This window comes from Grampus griseus (assembly GCF_964374135.1).
Source record: "Grampus griseus genome assembly, chromosome: 13".
Lineage (NCBI taxonomy): Eukaryota > Metazoa > Chordata > Mammalia > Artiodactyla > Delphinidae > Grampus > Grampus griseus.
The window spans coordinates 58,189,131-58,216,833 of record NC_139007.1 but is presented as its reverse complement, the minus strand read 5'-3'; the positions used below and the strand labels follow the sequence as shown (position 1 = coordinate 58,216,833).

At 37.7% G+C, this 27,703-nt stretch overlaps 1 protein-coding gene across 3 annotated transcripts in view; it reads right to left on the bottom strand.

Annotated features, from left to right (window-relative positions):
- Nucleotides 1-17,074: 17,074 nt before the first annotated feature.
- The window catches only part of ENPP1 (ectonucleotide pyrophosphatase/phosphodiesterase 1), a gene marked incomplete at its 5' end in the record, with an annotated part of 68,255 nt that continues 57,626 nt past the window's right edge, over nucleotides 17,075-27,703 (bottom strand). For all 3 annotated transcript variants that reach the window (XM_082668541.1, XM_082668540.1, XM_082668542.1), the window contains 5 exons: nucleotides 17,075-21,135; nucleotides 22,725-22,887; nucleotides 24,489-24,621; nucleotides 25,458-25,538; nucleotides 26,611-26,740. In XM_082668541.1, coding sequence (XP_082524667.1) covers nucleotides 20,965-21,135; nucleotides 22,725-22,887; nucleotides 24,489-24,621; nucleotides 25,458-25,538; nucleotides 26,611-26,740 — 678 coding nt within the window. In that variant the 3' untranslated portion in view covers nucleotides 17,075-20,964. The remainder of the gene's footprint in view (nucleotides 21,136-22,724; nucleotides 22,888-24,488; nucleotides 24,622-25,457; nucleotides 25,539-26,610; nucleotides 26,741-27,703) is intronic.

Sequence of the window (27,703 nt, the reverse complement as noted above, 5' to 3'; positions counted from 1 at the left end):
GCACTACTTATATAGTCTGGGAACCCTCAAGCTAGGAGATTAATATAAAGGTTAGTCCCAAAATGCTAATATCTTCAGTGTGCCTGACTAAAGCAAACTGGAAACCATTTTGGAGCGGCATATTCCCAAGTCAGGCTGTGGAGAATTTCCATGGAATATGTGTTCACAATTCAAAATTATAAAACCTTGATTAAATAATCTTTCATGAGGGAATGTTAGGGCACAAAAACAGAAATTTTAGACCCCTAAAAATTAATGTAATGGGGGAGTAGCATATCAGTTCGGGAGGGGTCCTGGGGTGAGAAATAGGTCTCTACTCTGTGCAAATGGCAATGGCTGTGAATGGCTCCCCTGAGCTCTTGAGTCGAGAGGATTCTGAGGCCGCGTCCAGGCTCAGTGGAAAAGCCTGATTGTCCTATGTAGTGTTCTCTTCTTATTGGAAAAGTTTGTTTGTCTATTTTATCTCTCTGGATCAGGGATTCGAGGGCCTAACAAGTAGTTTGAGATAATAAAGTATGTAACTAAAAGAGACAGAAATAGCAGTGAAGCATTCTCAGTCCTCCATAATGCCTCCCCCAACTTACTCCCTCCTACAAGTCTCCATTGCACTTTGTACATCCATTAATTATAACTTATCAGGGACTAATATTAGAAGTGTACAGATCTGCCTCCTGTACTAGGCAGTGAGCTTCTTAAAGGAAAAATAGATGATGTTTCATTCAAATGTGTATACCCAGGGCCTATCAAAGTACTTAGCACAGAGCATGGGTTTACTAAAAGTGTGCTGAATTGAACTGAGGGAGAGGAGTGAGCGATGGGGCATAAGCAACCACTTCATTCTTTATGCTGTCTTGCCAGACAAACGAAAACCATTCACTTTATCCAAAGCACCAAAGAGGAAAAAACAAACAAAATTTGAATCACATATTTGTTTTTGTATATCTCCCTCTAACAAACTCTTGATAAGTGATTGATAGATCAGCTTTTTCAAAACAAAGCTCTTTAACTCTTTGCTAATCTACCTGTCTTTCTGGAAACCCAGATTCTATGGCCATGGTAGTGATACCAAATGGTTAGATGCGCCGAAGGCAGCAATTAGCCTTCAGAGGACAGTCCCCTTGGGACACAGGAAGTCAGCTAATGGAAGGGTTAGCAGCCCAACTGCCTCATGTGCCACCTAAAAGCTACTATTTTTATTCCTCATAAGATATTTTCCACATCAAAATTGTTGCCTTTTTCCCCTTGATATATCTCTTACTTCCCAATTAAGTTTCAGGCTTTCTTTTTCTTTTCCAGTTTCAACCCCAAATTCCCTCCCCAGAGATATCTCTCCAAACATGGTTTTATGAGGAAGGCTAACAGTCCTGGCCTGGAGGGTGTTAACGGTACCTTTGATACGGGTGAGAGCACAAATGCCCGTCTCACCTCCAGGGAGGGCTGCCAAACAGACAACCAGTTTAAAGAGATAGAACTCAAGCCCTTCCCTCCTTCCCTTCATTATACCCCACATCCAAAATCTCTATCTATCACTCACACTCCTGTTTGGTCTGGACAAGGGAGTGACTTTGGCAAGGCTCTCAGAATATTCATGAACTCTGGCATTCCCCTTTGCGGTCCAGTCAACCACAGTGGATTAGTTCAGTTTCCCCTTTTCACGGAATTTTAGGAGTTAGTGGACAAATTTGAAGACGTGCTGTTGAGAGATCAGATTACTTAGAGTGGCAGAATCGAAAGAATAAGGAGAAAAAAAAAGCTCCACAGAAGATAAGGCATTTGAGCAGGACCTTGAGGGAAATGGATAAAGATACTCCATGGGGACAGGGCAGAGCACACACAAAGATGGAGACGATCGGAGGTGGCCATGGGGTACATCAAGGGTCATGGTTTGAGTAAAATGTAACAAATACAACAGGATAAATGAAGATGAGAAGTAAAAAGTGATGTTAATGATCTGGTTGGGGTCAGATGGTCAATGTAAAAGAATTGCAAAGTTATTCTGTGGCAACAACCAAAACCACAACCATTTGAGTAGCTACTATGTGCCAAGTTCTACCATAGCCACTGAGGTTACCATGATGTCTCAGGCATGGGCTCAAAGTCCCCTCTAGGAACCCACAGTCTAGTATCTACTTACTAGACTTTTGAGAAACACACATCATAAAATAAGGGTATTTTACCCTGTGACATAAACCAAGTGTCTTAGGAAGTCAGAGGCATGGGGGGAAGTGCAGGGGTCAGAGAAGCAAGTTCAGTATCACTACAGGAGGAGGTGAATTCGTTTTTTCTGTTTTTAGCTTTTGACCCTGTTCACCTATTTCCCCTAGTCTCCAACTCTGGCAACCACCTATCTGTTCTCTGTTTCTGTAAGTTCAGTTTTTTTAGATTCAACATATTAGTGAGAACATACAGTGTTTGTCTTTCTCTGACTTATTTCACTTAACAATATCCATCCATGTTGTTGTAAATGGTAAGATTTCCTTTTTTTTTGGTCAAATAACATTCTACATTTACACCACAATTTCTTTCTTTATCCATTGGAACACTTAAGGTTGTTTCAGTGTTTTGACTATTATAGATAATGCCGCAATAAACATGAGGGTGCAGATATCTCTTCCAGATAGTGAATTCATTTCCTTTGCATATATACCCAGAAGTGGAATATCTGGATCATGTGGTAGCTTTATTTTTAATTTTTTGAGGAACCTCCATACTGTTTTCCACAGTGGCTGTACCTTGTTAATTTTCTGAGGAACCTCCATACCTTTTCCACAGTGGCTGTACTCTCATCAAAAAGTGGCCTTTTTGATGAGAGTCATTCTCACTGTGCCTTTGATTTGCGTTTCCCTGATGATTAGTGATTTTGAGCACCTTCTCATGTACCTGTTGGTCATTGGAAAATATCTATTCAGGTCTTTTGCCCACTTTAAAATTGGATTTACTATTATTATTATTCATTATTATTGCTATTGAGTTGTATGCTTTCCTTATATATTTTGAGTATTTACCTCTTATCATATATGTGGTTTGCAAATATTTTCTCCCATTCTGTAGGTTATCTTTTTATTTTGTTGATCATTTCTCTTGCTGTGCAGAAGCTTTTTAGTTTTATATAGTCCCACTTGCTTATTTTTGCTTTTGTTGCTTTGTGCTTTGCTTTAGGTATCATATCCAAAAAAAAAAAAAATCATTGTGAAGACCAATGTCAAGAAGCTCTTTCCCTATATTTTCTTCTAGGAGTTTTATGATTTCAGGCCTTATATTTAAGTCTTTAATCCATATCGAGTTAATTTTTGTGAGTGGTGTAAGATAGGGGCCCAGTTTCAGTCTTTTGCGTGTGAATATCCAATTTTCCAAGCACCATATTGAAGAGACTGTCTTTTCGGCTCCCTTGTCAAATACTAGTTGACCATGGGAGGAAGGGAATTTAAATTGGGCTTTGGAGAGTGAGATAATCAGAGGTTTGGGGATTGATAGGATGTGTGAGCAAGACAAGAGGTATTGTTAAGGGACAAAGCAAGTGTGTTTGTATCAGCAGAATATTGGTAAATATTTAACAACTAGCTGGAAGAGATGGAAGGTACTGGTTTGTAGCAACAGAAAATTTCTATTGTAAATGCTTCTGTGATAGACAATTTCAAGTTACCAATGTAAAGTCAACCCACTTGCAAAATCTCTGACAAATTATCAATCAGCTTTTATGAGCCTACTGAGGCTGGACACAGCACAGAACAGCCTGGTTTGAACACGTTGAATTTGAGGTGACTGTCAGACATCTAGACGGAGGTTAGTCACCTAGTCGTAAGAATTACAGGTCAATTGTTCCAATGAGAAGCTAAGCCAACGCAGGGTCTTCAAAGTCCCACAGGTCTGCTGTATTGGGGGAGAGTGGCTTCATGCCCCTCTTCAACTAAAGCAGCTCAGCTCTAAATCTGTTTTATGCTTAAGCAGTAGGTACCACTTCACTAGAAGCACCAAATAAAACAGGGTTTCAGGTGATATTCAAGTTAAAAGATACCTTCAGATTAGCATTATGTCCCACATGCCCTTAGAATTACCCTTTCTAAGCAGCCTAAGTAAACTCCTAGGTCCTTCACGCGGATGCTTGTTACAGTACTTCCCATAATCACTTATCGCCACCTGCTGGATGAAGAGAAGCAGCGCTCAAGGACAAACTGTATCTCAAGGACAAACTGAACTCTTAAGTAGCTATATCTTCTGGGTTGTTTGTCCTCTGTCACTGTTGTTGTTAAAGCAAAAGCCAGCTGAATAAAGATAGTACAGACAGTTCAGAGAAATGGCACCTTCCACGGACATCTGCAGCCATCGTTGGCTGTTCTGAGAGCTTCTACATGCCTGCTGAAGGTCTCTGCTGATTGGCCCAGACTTCAGTGACTTGTGAGATACAAGGGGAGGTACTTCTCCTATATGACACTCTTCCAAACAGTTCCTCTCAGTGGTCAGTGCTCTAACGGATACTCAAAATGATAGGCAGTGCTTCCCAAGGAATTCCCATGGCATCTGTATATTTAGTTCATGAGCACCATAATATTTCCCAAACTGAAGGGATCCTATGGTGATATTTCACTGTGATCTAATAACATTTTAAAGGTTTTGATCAACAAAATGAGAGTCACCTCAATTTTTTGGCAAAGTGATTTCGGCTTATCAATTCTACATAAACATAATGGCAAGGGCCAACTATAGTTGCTGACTTTTTCTTTTCTTACTTTAATCTAATCATAATAATGAGGATTTTGTTATAAGAAGAAAAACAATAACCAAGAGAAAATACAAAAGATATCTTAAAGTAATTGGTCAAATAATTATTAATGTGATCACTGCTTTTCATATAATCACTGCAAGGTGAAAAATTCTACCAATGAGTTTTCTTTGTATTGAAGGGGTTCAGAACAAGTCTCCCCAAAATGTGCCACTGTGGTATGTGGATTATTTTGCACTAAAGACAATGGAGAACTTGTAGATTCAAGAGAAACTTTTGCCCCTCCTGTGAGTACCTGGAAGAATTTAAATTAGGAGTTTTTCCCAGATTTAGAGCTATTGCCAGAGATCAGTTTTATTTGAGTGGCCCATCTGTGTGGCAGGGCAAACATCTAATTACCCAACATCTGCTTTTCTTCTTATTGTCCTGGGAATGACCCCCCTAACCTTGGAAGGCTCAGGCCCCTAAGCCGTTCCTTAGCTCAGAATGGCATATAGACTTCATTTTACCTTTCTGTCTTTGAACCTCTCATGTATGTGGAGTCCTCATATGTTCAAAATTAAACTTTGTTTTTCTCCTGTTTATCTGTTTCGCATCAATTTGATTATTAGATGAGCTGAAAGAAACTTTGAAGAGTAGAGGAAAATTCTTTCTCCACACAGTATTATTTTTTCTAATTGTTTTATATAAACCTACTGTTTTTATAAACATAAAAAGTGGATGCTCATCAAAAACGTAGCAACTAACGTTCAGATTTAATCTGATTGAGAAAAATTAAATAAAATGGCATTTCTATCAACCAACGTTTGTCAAAAAACCTACAGTTAACATTACTGTTAAGGGTGAAAAATAATGTTTGCTTGCTAGGACTGGGAACAAGGTAAGGATGCCCATTCACCACCGCTATTCAACATAACACTGTATGTTCTAGCCAGTGATATAAAGCAAAAAAGGAAATAAAAGGAATACAGATTGGAAAGGAAGAAATATAACTGTTCTCATTTGCAGATGATATGATTATCTACATAAAAAATTCCAAGAAATCTATTCAAAAAAATCCTAGAGCTAGTAAAAGAGTTCAGCAAAATTGCATGATACAAGAGCAACATACAAAAACTAATTGTATTTCTATACACTAGCAATGAACACTTGGAGATCAAAATCTTAAATACAATACTATTTACAACTGCTGAAAAAAAGAAAAATGCTTAGGTGTAAATCTAATAAAAACATGATGAAAACTGTAAAATATAAATGAAAGAAATCAAAGATCTAAATAAATGAAGAGACATACTGCTGTCATGGACTGGAAAACAACATAGAAAAGATGTCAATTCTCTTCAAATTGATATACAGGTTTATTGCAATTTCTGTCAAAATTCCAGAAGATATTTTGTTGGCAAGGACAAGATTATTTTAAAATATATATGGAAAGGTAAAGTAACTAGAATAGTTAAAACAATTTTGAAGAAAAACAAAAAAAAGAATCACATGGGAAGACTCACTCTACCTGATTTCAACATTTACTGTATAGGTTCAGTAAACAACATAGATCAATGGAAAAACATAGAGAACCCAGAAATAGACCCACAAAAATATGCCTAATTAGTGTTTGACAAAGGTACAAAAGCAATGCAATGGAAGAAGGATAGATTTTTCAACATATAGTGTTAGAGAAATTGAATACTCACAGGCAAAAATATAAACTAAACACACATTTTGTACAAAAATTAATTCAAGGTTTTGGATCATAGATTTATATGTAAAACATAAAATGATAATGCTTTAGAAGAAATCACAGGAGAGAATCTTCAGGACCTAAGGCTTGGTGAAGTGTTCCTAGACCTGACACCAAAATCATGATTCATTTAAAAAAAAAAAAAAGGATAAATTAGACTTCATCAAAATTAAAAGCATTTTAATTTTGCTAAGTAAGTGCATCAAAAGTTCCTCACAAGGCCCGTTAAGAGGCTGAAAAGACAATCTACAGACCAAGAGAAAAATATTTCCAAGCCACATATCTGATAAAGAATTCATATACAGACTTTTAAAAGAATTCTCAAAACACAACAGTAAAAAAATTAATTAAATAAACCATCCAATTAAAAAATGGGCAAAAGACAGGAAGAGATATTGCACTAGAGGATATACAGATGGCAAATAGGACATGAAAACATTCAACATCATTAGCAAATAAAGAAAAGCACATTAAGATCTCTATGAGATATTGCACACCTCTCAAAATGGCAAAAATGAAATACTGACACCCAGATTGTGGGCAAGGATGAGGGAAAACTGGATCTTTCATACATGACACGTGGCGATGTAAAATGGTACAGTTGTTCTGGAAAATAGTTCGGCAGTTTCTCAGAGAAACTAAACATACACTCACTATACAACCCAGCAACTGTCCTGCTGGGCATCTACCCCAGAGAAATGAAGACTTATGTCTAAACAAAAACCTGCACGTGGTTGTTCATAGCAGTTTTACATGTAGTAGCTAAAAACTGGAAATAACCAAAATAGATGAATGTTTAAACAGACCATGTGCATCCATAACAAGAATGCTACTCTGCAATTTAAAAAAAAAAAAGAACAAACTAGTGATATATGTAACAGCTAGGATGGATCTCAAGGACATTGTGCTGTGTAGAGATAAAAGCCAGTATCAAAAAGCCACATACTATATGATTCCATTTATATAACATTCCTGAAATGACAAACTACCTTAATATATGTATATATCTCCTGAATTTGATTTACACGATTTACCTGTCTATATCCTTCTATTAGTTGTTATCTCTGGGGGCCAATGTCATCTTTTACAGATGAACTGTTGTTAGGAGTTAGGGATGATGGAGGGAGGAGGTGAGTGTGACTCTCCAGGGTTAGCTGTGGGAGGTCTGTGGTGATGGAATACTTCCGAATCTTGATTGCAGTGGCACTTACGAAATCTAAACATCTGATAAAATGACACAGAACTATGCACACACTTTATACCATTATCAACTTTCTGTTTTGAAGATGCAGTCTCTGGGAAAACAGGATGAGGTATACGTGGGACTATCTGTACTGCCTCTGCAACTTCCTGTGAATCTATAATTATTTCAAAATAAAGAGCCGTTCTTGAAAAATCCAACTAGAGAAAAAAGAATGTATTAATGTACAAATAATATATTAATATTTGTATGATCAGATTACTTCTTCTTAGTGAATTCTAAGGGCAGGGATCCCATTTACTAATTATACTTCTGCTGAGTCGCTTTATGCCCCAATTTTTATTCTCTAGTACACAGACAAATTCTATCACATTTATAACTCTTTACTGAATTTAATGATTTACGTGTCAATGTCACTCTGTTAGATGCCAAATTCAGTTCTACACCAGTGTCATCTTTGAAACCTGAGTATAGCACAGCTCCTGGCACCTATTAGGGGTTAAATAAAGGTTGGTGAATGAGTGAGCTATATCCAAATGAACTGTACGTTCATTTTTAAAAAATGGAAGAATGAATGAGTGAATAATTGCAGATAACAGCTATGGGAGTTTAGAGTCTCCACCGGAAATATTTTGGTAAATGAAAGCACCTAATCTTACAGGGAACATGCTTATTCCATCAGTCCTGGTTATTTCCTAAAATGGAACAATTCCAAGATGGCCAGCAGGAGGCGAACTGCTCCTTAGTTTAGTGCTGAAATCTACCAAGTACCGTGGCTACAGGAGTTTCCTATATTCAGTTTTATCCCATGTTTACATTTACAGAGCTAACAATGTTTCTAAAATGACAATTTTTTTTGTTATTTTTGCTCCTGCTATATTTATTTTTGCTGTGAAGCATAACTGTAAACTTGCAAATTCCCCATCTACAATCAGGATTTACCACCTATCTTGTCACCATGTCCTTCCCCACCCCTCGATTGAAAAAAAAAAAAAAATGTGGTCAAACAAACAAAAACCACCTTACTTAAAATATACTGTGTTGGGTTTCCCTGGTGGCGCAGTGGTTGAGAGTCCGCCTGCCAATGCAGGGGTCACGGGTTCGTGACCCGGTCCGGGAAGATCCCACATGCCGCGGAGCGGCTGGACCCGTGAGCCATGGCCGCTGGGCCTGCGCGTTCGGAGCCTGTGCTCCGCAACGGGAGAGACCACAACAGTGAGAGGCCCGCGTACCACAAAAAAAGGAAAAAATACCGTGTTAACTATTTTTAAGTGTACAGTTCAGTAGTGGTGAATATATTTGCACTGTTGTGCAACAGATCTCCAGAACTTTTTTGTCTTGCAAAACAGATGCCCATTTAACATTTCCCTATTTCCCCCACCTACACACCACTGGTAACCACTATTCTACTTTCTGTTTCTGTGAATTTGACACTTTAGAAGCCCCGTATAAGTGGAACCATACAATACTGTCTTTTGTTGACTGACTTATTCGCCTATGTCCTCCAGGTTCATATATGTTGGAGCATGTAACAGATTTTCTTTCCTTTTAAGGCTGAGTAATATTTTATTGTATGTATCGACAACATTTTGCTTATCTATTCATCTGTCCATGGACATTGGGGCTGCTCTCAGCTATCGTGAATAATGCTTCAATGAACACTGATGTGCAGCAATGTGTCCTTTCAAATATGGAATCAACACTCGCACACAAATGCCTTATGTCTCAATTTTCAACTCAGTCTTGTCCCCTTCAGAGTGTTTCACAAACAACTGGAGACAGATTTTGAAGAACAGCAACATCGTATAACACATAACACAAGTAGTCCTGTCTTCTACCTTCAACAGTCTCTACCATTTCCAGCCTCTGCCCACTGCCTGGTCCCAAAGCCAATGTCACATGTCTCAAGTTGGCCTTATGATACCATCCATGTTCAGGTATCAATTATATATTTTTGCATAAAAACCTCCCTAAGACATAGTAGCTTAAAATAATGATTTAATATTTCTCATGATTCTGTGACTGTGATCAGCTGGGTGGTTCTTCTGATGGTTTCCTTTGGGGCCACTCATACAGCTGCAGTCATCTGGCAGCTCCATTGGGGCTAGAGGCCATCCTCTCATTTGGGCCCTTGGAACAGGCTGTGAGCTGAGCCTCTTTCCTACATAGTTACTCATCATTCAGTAGTTAAGCACTGACTTCCTTACCTGGTAGTAGGAGCATTTTCAGAGCCAGAAGCATAAGTGGCAAGGTGACCTCATTGGTGGACAACCTCATCAGTGGAGAAGTGTCACTTCTGCCGCATTCTGTTGGTCAAAGTAAGTCACAAGGCTAACCCAAATTCAAGGGATGGAGCAGCAAAGTCACATAGCAAAGAGGCATTCGGAATGGAAAGAGCCAACCATCTATTATAATGGTTAAATAGGGACATAATGGGAGGAAAACCAGTGAAACAGAGAAAGAGAAAATACGGTTGACAGATATGTGAAATCTCTTTGGTATGCACTAAATTGGAGAAATAAGTCAAAGTCTAAAATTATCCAACATAGGATTATTTAACCTAAGGTGAATTGTACCTTTCTCTGAGACACAATCTCTGAAGAAGGAAAGATCTCAAATATCCTAGAAAGTCTAAGACAACCTCAGTCCATCTTTCCTCCCATCCCTACACTCCCCTTGGACTTCAGAAAATTGGATAGGACATAAAATATTCCTCCCTGACACAGTTTAAAGGAAAACACAAACAACTCTCAGATACCACTGGAAGATGATTGCTTCATCTCAGAACAAAATAGGATGAGTAATATGAAAAGAAATGGCATCAAGCTCAGCAAATTACTACAGGATATAAAAGGTGGAAGGCTGGAAGGGTGGGAGAGAGGAAGGAAAGAAGGGAGGGAGGGAGGAAGGAAGGAACAAAGGAAGGAAGGAGGGAAGAAAGGAAGAGCTCATTACATCAATCCCATCTAGAAGAAAAACACATAGGTCAAAAGAAATGTTTCCCATTACAGAACAGGTTAACAGAAATGTGAATCCAAAAAAAAAATAAACTTAAGGAAGGTATAATAAAACAATAGGAGGAGATTTTAAAAGAGGGATAGTAGGCTCAAAGAAGTAATAATATAGAAATCATAAATTACAAATAAGAAAGAAGAAAATAAACTTTACTGAAAAATGGAATCTGGGCCATGTAAGGAGGCTTAAGATAATCATAGTGTTTGAAAATATAAAACAAAAAGATTAATGCAATTATCAATAAGTTAATAAATTGGAAAGGATGTTAACAGTGGGTGGCTGCATTGGATGATTGTTATTTTCCTCCTTATACTTTACAATATATTTTTTAAATTGCCAAAATAAAAATAAAATCTGTCAATTAGGAAATTGTTATTTTTTTTAAGAGAGGTTATAAAAAGTAGTGAAGTTTGGAGAGGTGGTCTGAAACCAATTTATTGGAGTTTCCAAGAAAGGGGAGAGGTTGGTGAAGAAATAACATCAGGAAATAAAAACCAATCACTTATCTGTCCTTTCCTACAGTGAGAGAAGACTGAGGGAGCCAGAGGGAACAGATGCCACAGGGTAAATACTTTAGAAAAATAGAAGAAGGACATGTGCATAGTCAAAACAGAGATGTGGAATCAGTCCAGAGGCAGGAATCACAGATGTGTGTGTGAGAAAGAAGAATTAATCATTAAGAAAACAAAGCCCTGGAGGAAGTAAGGAGTCAGGTCTGGGGGAAAAAAAAAAAAAGAATCACACTTCTTCTATGATGGATTAGAAGGAAGTTGGACCAGGTGTGCACACAGAAAACAGGAAGGAAGATGATAAAAGACACATGTCTTGTGCAGTATGGCAGAATTCAAGTCAGAATGGGCCTTTTGCAATTGCGTTAGCATCGCCATGGCAGACAGCAATGTAATGAGGGAATGGCACATACACACTATTAATCTGTACCTAGTCAATATCCTTTGGTACTGGATCCTTTCTGCTGTTCAGACATTTATTACCACCTATATAGACATGGGTAAAGACACTTCAAATACTTTATGAATTTTCAAAATATTTTTTGCCTAAATGAATTTTACTGTTTTTTTCCAGATTATAAAATTAATGCATTATAGGGGAACAAGAAACTGATGATCACCCCAAATCCCACCACTCAGATACAAATATTGTTAATATTTTAGGGCATTAACTTCCAGAGGGAACAATGAGAGGGGTGACACTGAAGAGGAGAGAAAGAGAAGAAAAGGGAGAGAAGAAAGAAGAAGGGGAAAGAGGAGGAAAAGGGATTTTATTTTTCCTTTCACCAGAATCGATAAATTATCATATGCTATTTTAGAAGCTGTCATTTTGAATTCCTATGGTGTGAAGTTTTCCACTTTAGTAAATTTAGATAAGCATCACTTTTTAAGAGTTTATTCTATTATATGAATATACTACACCATTACTGTTTCTCTAGTAACAGTCAACCATTTAGACTGAGCATTACTTTGTATCTTCCAGCAGTTGAATCATGGCTTCTTCAGAACAAATTTGAAGAACTAAAAAGTTCTTCATACCGAAGACTGAAGTGTTTGTGGACAATTTTTAGACTTTCAGAACACAGTTATCAAATTGCCGTCAGAGATGTCATAGCATCTTATGTTGTGCTGCCCTCCTCAAGGTCTGACTGCCTATAACTTTGAAACACTGGAGATCTGCATCTTTTAAATCTTTTTCCCACGTGGTAAGCACAAAAATACATTAATTAATGAATTTATGTTTGCCCTTTTCATTTCTTTCCTGTGCATGTCTTAATCCAGACTTTTGCCCATTTTTCAATTGAGGGTTAACGTATCTTTGTTTTATTTTAAGTGCTTTTTAAAAAAATTGGTGATATGTCGTACTATTAATACACTATTAATAAATTTATTTCAAGAACTGTTTCAGAGTTCAATTACTGATGGAGTACAACTTGATGAACTTGAACATTTTCATTGTGTTTATTAAGAAGGCAATATGACATACTCCTTAAATGTATGAACTTTGCCAGGACCTGGGTTCAAATCCCTGCCAGGGATAACCCACTAGCTATGGTTAGGTGAGTATTTTCACATTACAGGATTGTTGAGAATATATATGTAAATCATTTAGCACAATGTCTGGAACAAAATAAGTACCCAGTAATGGGTATTTATTATAATTAACATCATATTTGATTGATCTCAAGATCTTTGTTATCATAATAATATTACTGATTCATTGGTTATTTGAATTTAAATTAAACTTAAATTTAAGTTTAATCATTTGTCAACCTTCCATCAGAGATGGATGGGATGATTTCACCCGCCTCTAACACTTCTTGGTTCACTACTATCTTAGCCAATGCTAGATTCCATTGCCCTAAATTTCAAAGATAGAAGGAAGGTGTGGGAAAGAGGAAAATCTCTCCTCTTTGGTAAAGGGACGTTGCCTGAAGTCTGTCTGTTCCAGAAGCTCTCGTGTGGTTGCTGCCACCTACCTATTTCTTCCAGGCTGATTTGCTTTCCCCCACAGCAGAAGGTGTTACCTGGAGTTGATGAACATGAGAACTAAGATATTCTCCTGTATGAGATGTGAGGCTCCCTCTTGGGGCCCTAGCTGAACCAAGGCCCCCCCCCCACCGCCACCCCCGAGCTCGGTCAGGGGCTTCTTTCCCACTCAGGTTCGCGCTGCCAATAATGAAACTGAGTTTGGTGCAAGCAAGACAGGCTTTTATTCAATGGCCAGAGAATGGAGAAGGGGAGCTCATGCTCTAAAGGCACCATCTCCTCTAAGGGAGGGGAGTAAGGCAATCTTAAGGGTCAGACAGGTCATCAGGGCACTAGGAAAGGGGTGGAGATTTCCAGGGGAACCCCAGGCATGCGCGGTCTTCCACACTCCTTTGCACACGGCACCAATTGTGCAAGCAGAGTACAAATGCCCCCGTTGGGCGAAGATCTTAGCATGGGGATGAAGCAAAGGTAACTCTTAGACTCCTCCAGGTTTCATCTGCACAGGTGCGGTCCTGTGGTCAAGTCAGGGCCAGGTCTGGAGCAGCTGACCACTGCGTATCTCTCAAAGCATGTATCTCTCCTAGTACAGCTGCAAAGCACCTCTGCCCAACACCAGGTACTTTTGAAACAAGCAGAGATGAGTCAGGGGAAGTGTCTTTCAGCTTTCAGGTGTTGGTATGGAAACACAGAGATAAATCAAGGCAAGGAAAGTGGTGACATTTAGCCTACTTTGTCCACCATCTTGGATCAAGCCAGTTCAGTCTGGTTTGCCCCAGGCCTTTGTGGCAGCCTGTTGATAAAACACAACTAGCCTGTATAGTTAAAAAAACAGTTTTTGCTCCTGGGGCCTGGGCTACATAGCATGGATGACACTCCCATGCACCTTCACCTTTGCCATTGAATGTTTATGACAGCAGCTTGTTACTGGAGAAATGCTGTGTGCTTTACGGAGAGGTTTTCGTTTGACATGTCAAAACTCTGAAGAGTTCCTTGTTTTGTTTTCAGTTCACCAGACATCATACTCTCCACAGGATGTAGTCAATGAAACAACTGTGAATGATCTCTGAAAGGCATTCTTGATCTTTTGTTTATTATTTTTTTAAAAAATCTGCGTTGTGCACTAGAAACGTATCTATAGATGAACTCTTTTTAAAAAATATCCTATTGAAAATTCCATCTGGTGCTTAAAAACTAGGGATGCAAAGAATAATTAATTTCAGTGTGATTGTCCTCCAGCTGCATTTCTGTAACCTGTGATTCCTTGGCTATCTTAAATGGATATTTTGCTAGGATCATCTCATTGGTTTTTATTCACCTGGGCATTCTTTAAATTGAGCAACTACTATGTGCCAGGCATTGTGCTAGAAACAGAGGATATAAAGATTATTTCTGTTCTCAGTGACAGATGACTTTGCAGACAAGACAATAAATACATGAAAGGAATATATCAATTTAAGAAACATGCTAAATACCAAATGAGAGTTATGTGAAATAAAATTCGTATTTATGGCAAGACAGGAAAAATTTAAACATAAAAATTCTTTTCTGCCCTTTGTCCTCCCCTCTCCCCCCACTGTGCATTGTGTATCAGCATTATGCATTTACCAAACCTTCCCCTTCAGCAGGAATACCTGCTCAACCATAAACAGCAACATTCTCCTAGCATCAACAAGACAAGTCCTTAGAAGATAACATTCCTTCTTAATCTTGTAAAGGATCACATGATCCACCATCATGGCACTTAAATCTGGATTATGTAAACTGTCAATAATACATCATTTAGTGTACAGCCATCTGTCTCAAAAAACTTATATAAACTGTGTCTTGACTTTTAACAGGCAGAAGAGTTCTCATAGCTTTCTGAGATGCTCTTCCCGGGTTATAATCCTCAAATTTGGCTCCAATAAAATTTTCCAATTCTTTCTTAGATTGACTGATTAATTTTCTTTGACGGTTACAACCACTGGGAGGAAAGAAATCTCACAGTATAGAGTTGCACTCCTGGCGAAAGAGCACATTCAACATCACTCAACATATATCTCATCAAAGTTATAGCTTTTGGAGATAAGCTCAAAGGATACAGTCTTAGCAAATTTAACAGAAGATCACAGGCTGGGAAAAGTATAGATGATGCAGCTTCTTGGGACTTCTCATTTTCCTTGTATGGTTTGTGGTAATGTGTTCTCTTTAGGAGACAATCCTGCCAGGTCCCTCCCTGGAAGGCCCAAGTAGAAGCCAACAATCCTCTTATACCTATAACCACATCACCTTAAAATCATTTTATTTTCTTTTATGGTTGCAGGTTGCCTTTAGCAAGCCATGTATTTAGACCTAGAATGGGGGGGGCAGGGTGGTGGGGGAAGAGAGGGGTTGGGGACAATCTCTTAGTAGGTCTCAATGCCATCTAGCAACACTGTGCCCAGGTTATGGAACATGGGCAGTTGGGTGCAACTACCTAAGAATGTCTAGACTTGAGGGCATGTGCTATTTATAATCTCCAAAGTCTAGGAGGGTATGATCCCATGATCGATCCCTTAGCGGGATAGAGACGAGGTTTCAAAAGGACATGTGCATTGGGCTAGAACTTAAGAGGTTGATAAGTAAGTACCAGGGGTGCAGGCATCCCATCTGTCCTATTCCCCAATTTATCTCTAATGCCTAATTCCTTGACACAGAGTAAGCACAGCTTTGAAATTTATTGTCAATCTTGATCTAATTGAATCTAATCTAGTTGCAGTGTCTTAAAGTGTGCTATTAAGTTAAAAAGTGGCGTTATCTTAAAAACAAACAAGTCCACAAATAAAAGCCCCATAGATCTACCAGCCTGTTTCTGTTTTGACCTTAATAAAAGTGAGTAACTCTTCAAAAGAGTGAAATTGTGTCAAGGTATAGAATAGTTTATGATTGAGAATTTTGAGATTTTTTAAATTGTGAAAATTTGAGCAATGAGATCTACTCATTGGACTGAGAAAATTTTGTTCTCATTTATTTAAAATTGTTTCGAGTTTTTATTAGCTTATAAACGTTCAGTTCTGAGACCCGTTTTGCTTCCTTTATTTAAACCCAGCGCAATGCCATCTAAGTGATTTTTGATAGTGAAAAATACCTGGACATCATGGGACAAAATTATCAAGAGATGTAAAAATCTCATTTCCTGGATGTTTATTGAATTGTTTTGTATCTCTATTCTGTGAAAGTCAAAGTCGATTCTGAGTTCTGAATTTCTGATATATAATGAAATTGGATATGAGTTTTTAAAGTAATGTGTTAGATATCTTTATTAAAATCCTCAAATAGTCCCTTGAATTGAGGATTTGAGTGAAAGTATGAAGTTAAATTTAAAACCACCACGTTGGGGTAGGATTACATTGCTTCCTTTTGCCATCCTATGGGTATAATACCTATTCCAGAGATTCTTTCATTTCTAGTACACTAAAACGTATTTCATACCTCTACTGTTTCTGGTACAGATATGATTTCTAGCAAATATCTTTTCTTTCACTCATTATTTATCTATCACAGAAAGGATAAATGCAAAAATTTTATGTAGAAAAAAAATCTATGGAAGTTACAAGTTGGAGACTTTCCTCCTGGTTTCAGACCATTTGAAATACTGGAAAGATATTTATATATGCCTGTCACTCGCTGTTACCTAGAAGTATGACTAAATGTAATTAAAATAACACAAACAAGGATATAGGTCACAAATCAGAAATGGTTAACTCTGTGAACCTGAAATGAACTTCAGATCTTTTTTCCTCCTCCTGACAACACAGCTGGAGTTATTTGTCTACAACCCAGCACCAATCCCTGGAGAAACACCACCACCCGCCCTTCCTGACCCCACCCTCCAAACACACACCCACATCCAGGCAGGAAAGCAGCCAAGATTCTGTATATACAGCTTTTATTTGTAAATTCACATTTCTTAGCTTAGAGACACTTATTCTATAGAAGTTTTTGGTTTTTGGTTTTTGGTTTTTTTTCCCTACCTTACAATATTTAGACTGGCCAAAAAATCAGGGAAAATGCCCTTGGACTACAGCCATGACAAAATTTAACTTGATGCTTATGAAAGCACCCACACACCAAATTCCTGTGACAGGCTTCAGCGTGAAGTATAATCACATTTAGTTTCCAAGTTCAAACAACAGTTTCAATTACAGATAAACACGTACCCACAGATCCGGGCTGGACAGTTATTGCAGCCAGTGGCAGAAAATAGTCAAGGGGGGGGGTGGCCGTAGCCTATCCTGGAGGACTCAGTGGTTCAGCTCTATCCCGGTGGGTCTTATCTCCTTAAACAGGACCAACCAGGCCAAGTGGCCTAACCATGCTCTGCATACCTCCTTACCCTGCTAGAACCTGAACATTCGCCTTCTTCCCCCTAAGGTTTGCCCTCTTTTCTCTGATTCTTGGAAATATCTTTAGGTTTCACCTGATTTTTTGCTCTGCCATGAATAAACTAACCAGCTAGAAAATTATGCATGAGAGTTACTTACCCTCATTTAAGAAGTACTGACTGGAGGCATGGCAGCAAAATTAGGGATAAATAAAGGTTTTGTTGTGCATTTGAAAAGGAAAGAATAGCCTTTATTGAAAAAAGTAGGATACATACATTTCCATATATGATCATGTGAATTTACCATTCAAACTGAGGACTAGTCACATGTCTTAAGTAGATGAAAGAGTGCAAGAAAGGGTCTCTTTCAAGACAAGAGGTAAAAAAAAAGCATATTGTATAAGAGCAACTGAAAGCTAAACAGGAACAGATGTGGATGCCTTTTCCTTTAAAGAATCAGCCCAGAATTTATAGTCTGACATTTCCTTTAAGAACGGGAGATTAACAAAGTGAGAAAAATGAAATAGTTGTATATTGTAAGTTGGTCACAGTGACACTTCTAGAAAGTATCGGAAGTAGCAGTCAAGGGAAAAATGCCCCAAATGTATCCACCCAAGGGAGGCTAGAATGCCGTTTTTTCACCTGTTCACCTGCAGAGCTCCAATTCGTCCTTCAAGTCCTAGCCCAATCGTTACCACCTCTGGGAAGCCACTGCTGATACTGCCAAGCAGGACCCAGTGCCTGCTCTGTACTCCCTGGCACCCTGCCCATGGCTCCACTGTAACATTTACCATCTTTTAGGGATCACTTACACTTCTGCTGCCTCCTCTCTCTCACCAAGACTGGAAGGATCGTAACTCGCTTTTCTCTGTATTCTTGCTGTCTGGCAACGGAGAAAGGCATCTATCCATTTGATTAAGATCTGCTAAGATGCTCTACGTAGAGGCAACTGTGTCTGCATGTGTTTTGAAAAATATATAAAAATCAATGAGACACTTCTATAAAGAAGTAGATATCCTTCTGCTAAGTGCAGATAAAAATCTTCGTTATTATATATAAAACAAACATAGGAAGATTCTGAAAGGTGGAGAGGAGAAGGCAGACAGGCTAGGGATCTCGGGACCCAAGGAACAACACTGTAATGAGTTCTGCTGGGTTTTCTTTTAGTTCATATATGCCAGACTTGTTGCTGAAGAAGTCAGCAACCTGGAAATGTCAATGAGTACAGACAAAAAGAAGTCCCAAGAAAGGCCTGCTATCTCACCAGCCAAAGGACCAGAAGAGGAGTGGCCTAGCAAGGGAGAAAACAGTAACTGCTCCACTCCAACTACACACCACATAAAAGACCATGATCCCACCCATGCCAGCAAAGACAGTGGTTTGCCAGGTTGTGAAAAGGTGCCCCAAGTCCTCTGCCAGGATAGCATCAGAGAAGACTGAGTAGGAAACTGGTAATTTCATTCCAACTTAGTGAAAATAAAGTTTTCCCTGCCACCCCTGTCCACAACATCAGTGGAGACCACATGGGGGCAGTAACAAGGTGCCCTGCACATCTCAGCCAGGGAAGCATCAACGGAGACCCAGTGGGAAGCTGAATTCTCACCCTGCCTAGTAACAAGGGTCCCCTCTTACCCCATGTCAATAGAGGCTGCGTAAGGAACCTGGCAATAATGAAACAGTGCCCCCAATTCCCCTGCTAGGGTGATGACAGAGAAAGTCAGCTAAAACAGAAGGTTTAAATAAGATCCCTAGTTTCATACATAATCCCTAAAATACCCAGGTTTCAGCTGAAAATCATTCACTACAACAAGAACCAGAAAAATCTTTTTGAATGAAAAAAGACAATAGATGCGAACACAAAGATGACACACGTAGAAATTATCTGACAAGGATTTTACAATAGCCATCATAAAAATCTTCAGGAAGCAATTATGAACATGTTTGAAACAAATGCAAAAATGGAAAGTCTCAGCAAAGAGATAAAATTTCTCAGCAAAGAAATAAAAGCTACAAAGAAGAATCAAATGGAAATTTTAGAAATAAAAAAACACAATAGCTGAAATATAAAAATCAGTGGGTGGGCTCAACAGCAGAATGGATTAGACAGAGGAAAGAATCCGTGAACTTGTAGATAGAAAAATAGAAATTACCCAATATGAACAACAAAGAAAAAAACAGACTGGGGAAAAAAAATATACAGAACCTCAGGGATCTGTGGGACTAAAACAAAACCAATGAGACTTTCTAAATTAGTAAATAATTTTCAGATGCAAATTGTATTATCTAAATTAGGTCTTTGTGGCCCCTATGCTTTTGAAGAACAAGTATCATATGAAGGACAAATACAGATCTTTGTTGAATTAATATAGCACTTATATCAGACCCAAGTAGCCTAAAAGTGAATGTAGCTTTTGAAAGTCCACAGGTTGGTACTAAAGGGTATAGTCTACGAAGCAGAGAAATCAAGTTCATTTATCATGACTACCGAGAAGATATAAAATGATGGTAACACATTCTCTTCAAATCAATGGAACTTCAAAATGAACAGCTCAGAACAGTATAGCTCTGCTGCTGGTAGCATCGTTTTTTGTGCACAGAGGAAAACATTCCTACTATCTGGATGAAAAATGCCACCTTGCATGAGTTGACAAGCTCTGTGAAGCTTCACTAAGACAAGACACACTTTTAACAGTCTAAAACCACCATTTGGGGAGTTATTTTCAACCTATGTTAAATACCAGTGAGAAGGATGGGAATATTTTTCTTCTTTGGTACACATGTTGAGTAAAATTTTATAAAAAAGATGCACTCAATACAGGTCTTCCCTCAAAGTTTAACTTGAAAGAATCATTAAATCTGAAGAAGCCCAGTCACAGTTAAAAAACAACACAGGATTACATACTTTGGCTTTTGAGGGGCTGTACAGAAAAGATAGAAATGGGGCCTCAAATATTGTTGCTTCCATTAACTTTTATGATTAAAATTAAAATAAACTCCAAGTTAAAAAGAATCCAGAATCACTTTTCAATTCTTATGAAGAAACGAATGAAACATGGCCTATTCCAATCCTACTCATTAGTGTAGTGTTTGCCAGCAACATAGAAGTTTATTAATGATAGTAAGATTCAAACATCTGGTGTCCAGAGAATGTTCACAGCTACTTCTGCCCTTAAGAGAAGTAGAAGAGCAGTTTTAGGTATGGTCTGTCTTTATTCCCAAATCTGAACAATTCTTACACATTCAGACACGTGCGTGACTCAATAGGAACACTTTCCTACTGTTATGTGGAGGCCACAAGTTTCCCTGAGATGGTTGTGTATCACAAGAGGATTCCCAGTTCTAACTCTGGTCAACAGTCTCCAAACAATGCAATAGTGTAAATAGAGGATGTATAAAATAGAAGGTTCTTTCAAAAAGATTTACGGCGTGGTTTTGGAATAAAAAACATCAGCCTTCTTGGTTAAAGGTTGGCAAATGTGTTTTCAACTTTAAAATGTCTGAAATTGGCTCTTTTCTTTCTTGATAGAAGCTGAGTCCAGTGATGTGTTCAACATCTGTGATTCGAGCTCTGTGTCGCCTCAACAACTCTTCAACCCATGAGGATTCATGCTTCCCATGCTATGAGCGTGGGAAAGGAAGAAAAGTCACTGGAGAGCAGTCAATTAACCTTCCCTATGAACTTTCCATCTCCCCCATTTTAATCAGCCGTGACACCTTGGCTTTTAAATGGCATATACCACGACAGTTGTTAGGCACAATCCCCTCTTGAGTAGCTCGCTATCTAATACGTACCATGCATGCTTGTTTAATAGATGTATCAAATCTGGGAAAAGTATATGCGGAACAGATGTTCCTCTATTACTTTGGTGCAAGAAACGTCAACAGTATGGGGTTAAAAAATGTTAGAAAACAGAAGCAACATGCCATGTAGAAAGAATATGGAAATTAGCATAAAGAAACTTGGATTCAAGTCCTGTTTCTACCATTATCCTACCAGGTAAACTGAGGCAAGTTATTTAACATCTGAATCCTAATTCTCTTACCTGCACCCTCCTTACTGGGTTACTCTGAAGATCAAATGTAATGATGTGTGCAAACGCACTGTACAAACGCTAGTTCTTATCCGAATCAGTTATCTATGTGGTTGCGATGAAGAAAGGATTAGGGGAAGTGGTAAAACGCACTTTCATTTCTGGTGAGGTGGTGAAGTTTTAGCTAATACGAGATCGAAAAAGAATTAAAGCCTTAGGCTCTGGCACATGGAAGCAGAGATGGTAGCTAAGGCAGGTAATAGGGATGGAAATCATACATCCATGTGCTGGTATACATTTTTCTGAAAATGGCTACTGGAGAAAGTCAGATGAAGAATATATCCACTGGTTGGTGTGCTATGATTATACTTTAAAGGCATACTTCAATAAAGGTTCATGTACCCTTAAGATATTGTTAGTTGGAAATGGCAAATATTAGACGTTTCACATAAAAAGGAACAGACCAATAATTTCCACTTTCCCATTAGCCTCCAATCATCCACTACCCAAAACTGCTGCTCCACTCGGTCTCCTCCTCGGCAGCAGTCCTCACTCTCTGACTCAATAGACTACTTGGCCAGTAGATATCTGCCATCTGTTCCAATATTTACAGGAATAAATAAAAAGTACACACAAGGGATCTGTTCTCTCAGGCCAATATCCAGCTAATCCTTAGTCACCATTTCTGTGAGTATGTGTGATACACCTTCAAATAATCCTCTTTCTGGATCACGTTCAATACTTAGTGTCTTCTAATTACACTGCCATTATAGAATTTGTTGAACGCTTGTATTTAAGGTATCGGTACCATAGCTTTTGGAATGTACAGATGGAAAAGGAACTCAATGCCTAATTCATGGCACTTAACATCACTGTGGTCAGTGAAATGTAAGCATAAGTCTATTGCTGCCTTTTTTTGCAGGGAAGGGCCCAGAATTCATACATGGATTTAATGGCTAAGCCATACGAAGTCACTAAGTTTTGACATTTTGATCTTACTGTTAGTGCTTTTAACAGACAAGAATGATCTTCTCTGAAGATATGTCATCTTAGAGGGTCAAATTTAAAACCACCCTATAATTTCGAAGTACATGTAGGTACCAGTTATGTTAGATATGACACACACAAACATATTTATGTATCAATGTTTAAGGTAAATTTAAAAAAGTTACTTACAGCACAGCTCTCACTGTTATCAGTCCTGTGAGGCAAAATGAAAGCCAAGGTATCTAGATTTTCACACTGTGAGGGAGTCTGAGATGTATCTTTACAGCTTGTTAGCACAATGAAGAAGTGAGTTGGAATCAGAATTTCTTGATTACGGATGATTCTGCTGTTTCTGTAAAATATGGTAATATTCACTTTAAGAAAGAAATAACTATCTTCCTCTTATTGAATATTTCACTCAAGTATATTGTTAATACAACACATCCCAAAATAAAATTCAGTCAAATAATTAAACATACTGTAAGAAGCTAGTTATCATAATACCTCAACATTTTCTGCCAGATGGAGAAAGAATAAGAATTAGAAGACAGCTAAACACAATCCAAATAATGTGATTTTCTATAGAAATTTATTAAACTTTGGATTTTGGGGGGTAATTCTACATTAACAAACTGAAATTGAGACACTAAAGAGAAAAATATCAATTTTGAATTTGTACAACCAAGACTGTAAAGCATTACTGATAGTCTCTTATATTCTAGGCAGTTATGAACAGAGAGTGAAAGAGAACTGGTCTGGGACTTTTTTATTCTAGATCCTTCAGAGAACCTATGAACTCTCCTATGTTTTACCTGGATCTTCTTTCCTATCCCATAACTTTTTTTTTTTTTAATTGAAGCATATTCTCAAAGATGTCCCAAGTGACACTTTTACCTCACCTTAATTCTGCCATTTCCTTTGGTCTCAAAACTAGATTTGTTTGAAATTTTAAAAAAAGACAACCTAGGTTTGTTTGGGTGGTATTTTAGCATCTTTCAAAATTTAAGGTAGTGGTATCATTGTTTTTAAACATAATCGTATGTGGAACCATGATACATAAAATAGATGGAAACAGCGCTCTGGTTGAAGCTGTGAATGGGAAAGGTATAAGTTCTCTTCTTTACCCGCTCTACTGCTGTCATCTCTGAGGCATTTACATGGGACCCTTATGCCTCAAGGGATATAGTAAAAACAACAAAAAGAAAAATGTAATTTTACAAACTAAAGTGGTCACAGGTGTATGTGTGTAAACAGTAATCCCTAAATCTGCCTGAGAGAGTGGTTCTCAGAAAGGGGCTGAACCTCAGTGGATGTTTCACTCTCTTTTTCTTACAGTCTGAATAGCAACAAAATTGCTCCCCAAAATATTGTTAATTATTGTTTTAATAAAGATTAACTAGTCTCTAAAATGTTCTTCCCCTCTCCTTTATAAAAACAGCACCACTGATGGTTTCTCAAGAAGGTCACTGTATCATTCCCCTCCCGGCAGAGTTGGGTAAAAGCTGTGACATTAGACCAGGGGCAACCCTGGGGCACTACCGCTTTATAAGCCTTCTGCTTCCTTGACTCGGGGTGCCTCCAGCCACACTATATCATTCTTCATCTTCTAATTGGCAGTATGCAAGTTGAGACAGTATCTTAACAACAGCCACACAGAGAGATTTTTCAACACTGATGTTATCTTCTTAACAAAGGCAGAGTTCAGTATTTAATAGGAACTACAGAATTATTCATCTGAGCTGAGTGGGTGATAAACACTACTTTCATCTAAAAAATATTTAACACTGAGCAAAACATCAAAATTAATCAGATATTTCAAGGGGCTTCCAGCGTAATCAGAAATGTCATGTACATAAATATGAACAGTATCAGATAGAAAAGGTTCTGCTGACTCAGCTGGATGGTAATCTCACTTGAGAGCTGTTTTCAAGAGGAAATGAAATACGTTCTTACTGTTTCAGAGTCTCCAGGGAATCATAATGTCCGTCATAATCAAAATCAAAGACGGGACCACTGACAACATTGAGACCATTTCTTTCTTCAGCATACCTTTGCAGTAGGGTGCCGTGAAAGTAGTGCCATGTAACTGAAACAAGGAGGAGGACAGTATAGTTTCAAAAGAACAAGGCGCCATGTTGTCATGTGAAATAAATCAACACCATGATTCCAAATTAGCATCTGTCATAATTAGGGATAAAGTCAAGTTTGGCCAAAAATACACTGTTCAGCTTTGGCCCTTGGAAGGACTAACCAGCAAATGCTGAATTCAACTCTATTTCAGCCATCCTTAAACATGGGCATTATCATGAAGCTGTGATCACACATCATCATTAAGCATAAAAAAAAAATCATGAACACAAACAAGGCAGGTTATTCAAATTTATTGTTAATATCTGAATTTTTCTGAAATATTCAAAAGCATTCTAGATGTAAATTAGAGTAAAAATTTCCTTGTATGCTCTGTATTTTGAAATTCTATGTCACAAAGTATAAATGTGTATTTATTCTTATAAGAGTCAAGTACTGCAATAATTAATAATGATGTAAAATCTATTTCTTTTAAAATAAAAAACAATTATCAAGAACTTCCAAATAGTTAAATAGTACAACAGACTGAAATTTAATATATGCTAGTAGACCGTATTAGCTATATAACTTAGGAAGAACATTACATACTTTTTCCACCAGAAATGCTTGTAAACACTTAAGTACAAAGCATAATAATAACTATAGGAATATACCATAATTCTAATACTTGTAGAATTTTTTATGTAGTGGTATTCTCAAAGTTAAACAAACCTATAAGAACATATCTGATGTTTAGTCATTTAATTTAGAGCATCAGTCTTAGTACATATAAATCATACCTATAATTTAGGGAAATTCATTGAAATTATGAGATATAAGATTAAAATTTTTTACCTTGAAAACTCTGGTACATGGGCACTATATTAGTAGTAAGCAATGCTTCAGAATATACTTGACTTGAACCTTTATTTAATTCTACAAAGAAAATAACAAGGTCAACTATTTCATTCTTCACAAATAACACCAGGAATTATACTTTCTCATGGGAGGCATTTAAAAACATCAGCTGAGTATCATCTTAAACTTGTAAAACTTTCCCAGGTACTGGGTCAAGGGGAAATGCAATGTGTTTGGTCAAGTTCCTTAAAAAAACAAAATATTTGGATCTTTTCTTCTTCAAGATGAATTTATCAATGAAACAGAATCTTTAACATGAAGGTCCCAAATTAAACATATTCAAATTTTACCTCATTTGCCTTATTTCAACTAAAGTATATAGTGTTAACAATCTTCTTTCCTTAAACTCTCTCAGAGTGAAAAGAAAAAAAGAGAATATCTGGCTTCAGAACAACACCTACTAACTAGAAAAAACATCACAGGATGTCTGCCCCAAAATGCTGTACAAGGCTTCTTTGTATGGACTTCTGGCTTAGACCTGTCTATTTTTATAATGCAATAGCCAAGTTCTGACTTCAGAAGCTCGCTCTGGGGACTCGATTGGATATTGAGTGTATTTGAGCACCTGGAGGCTTCTGAGTTTTGCCTTTTTAGGACAGATTCAAATTGTCTTCTCATTCACATACAAGTCTGCCACTTGAAAACACAGAACACTTAACTTCCAAAAAAGCCATTCCCTGAGGGCCTTGTATCAGTGAAAGAACAAGCACACTTAGGCTCTCCCTTTACCTAATTCTTTGACAAGTCACATTCTTCTTTTCAAACAACAAAATGATACCTCCTTCCTAAGAACCCTGATGCATCCTTCTGACCTGAGTTTTCCCAAATTCTGTTGAAAAGAAATGCAGAAAAGTGAAGAATGTTCTACCTACAGGGCCTGCACTAAATCCATCACCCTCCAAACAAAAGTAAAAAGGTTTCCAAAACTCAAGTTTTTAGACACTTGACAATTTTCCCTAATAGTTCTATCTCCCATTCACAGTTTTCACCAATAAATAAACAAGACGTACACTGCCCCATAAGAAAGAAAAGGAAATGCAAGAGAGAGAGAAGATAAGGGAAAGGGAAGGCCAAAGAGGAAGAGACTTACGTGGTGGGGAAAGGAACCCATAACTCAGTTTAGTGTTATTTTTATAAAACGAACATTTATGGACAGGTCTAAGAGGAATTCGGAGATCCTGGTAAAGACAATTGGAAAAGTCTTCTGTAGAGAAACTATCCTGAAGAACAAAATGAAAAGGACCATCAGGGATCAGGCATACGGAAGAAAAAGAGAGAGTTTTATAAATAGTTAAAGGTGAACCACAACATAAAATCATGGAGTTCTGGCTGTCAGTTCATGTCCTTCACCATCTTCCATTTTTCTGCGAGAGTATTCATCTTGCTTCTAACCGAAGTGTAAGAACTCTTTAAAATATTAGGGTATTAATCATATATGTGCAAATATTTTCCTACTATGTTGTGCTAATTTTGTTTATAATGTTTTTGTCTACTCAGTTTCAAACTTTTGTGTAGTGAATTGCTGATTTTTAGAGATCAGACTCTTTCATATCCAACACAGCCACAACAACAAAAGTAGTGGGGCTTAGGGGTGGAGAAAAGCCACTGAACAGCAATTCAATATGAAAATCTCAGGAGTAGTGATGACTCTGAATTTTTGCAGCTTTCATTATATAAGAAGACTGAAAATTCAGAGTCCAAGAACACCATAATTAAGGTATTAAACAATAATAAATAGGATGGGGACCTACAAAACACTGGGTAAACTGCTATATACTACAAAGTCAAGTAAAATGTGTTTAAAGTGTTTGAAGATGCTCTTTAAAAATTAAAAATCAAATTAAGGTAAAAACATGTTAATATGTGAAATGTCTGTGTGTATTCAATATACCGAAATTACATATATATACACGTCTCCCTATCTTTTTATTTAGCAGTCTTAGTGAGTAGTAACAAAAGCTCTGTTTTTAAAATCTAACTGCTACAGTCAACTAAGCTCTCTCAAATCCCCTTTCCATCCCTTAAGGGCATCCTATAGCTTGCCAGACATTTTCAGTTTTTGAAAATCTGGTCAGCCTAGTTTAAAACTTCACTTCCGGATAAGATCTAAATCTCATCTCCTCCCCCCATTCTCTTTCTCAAGGCCTATTTCCTTCATCATTTATCTTTCTACCACTGCACCC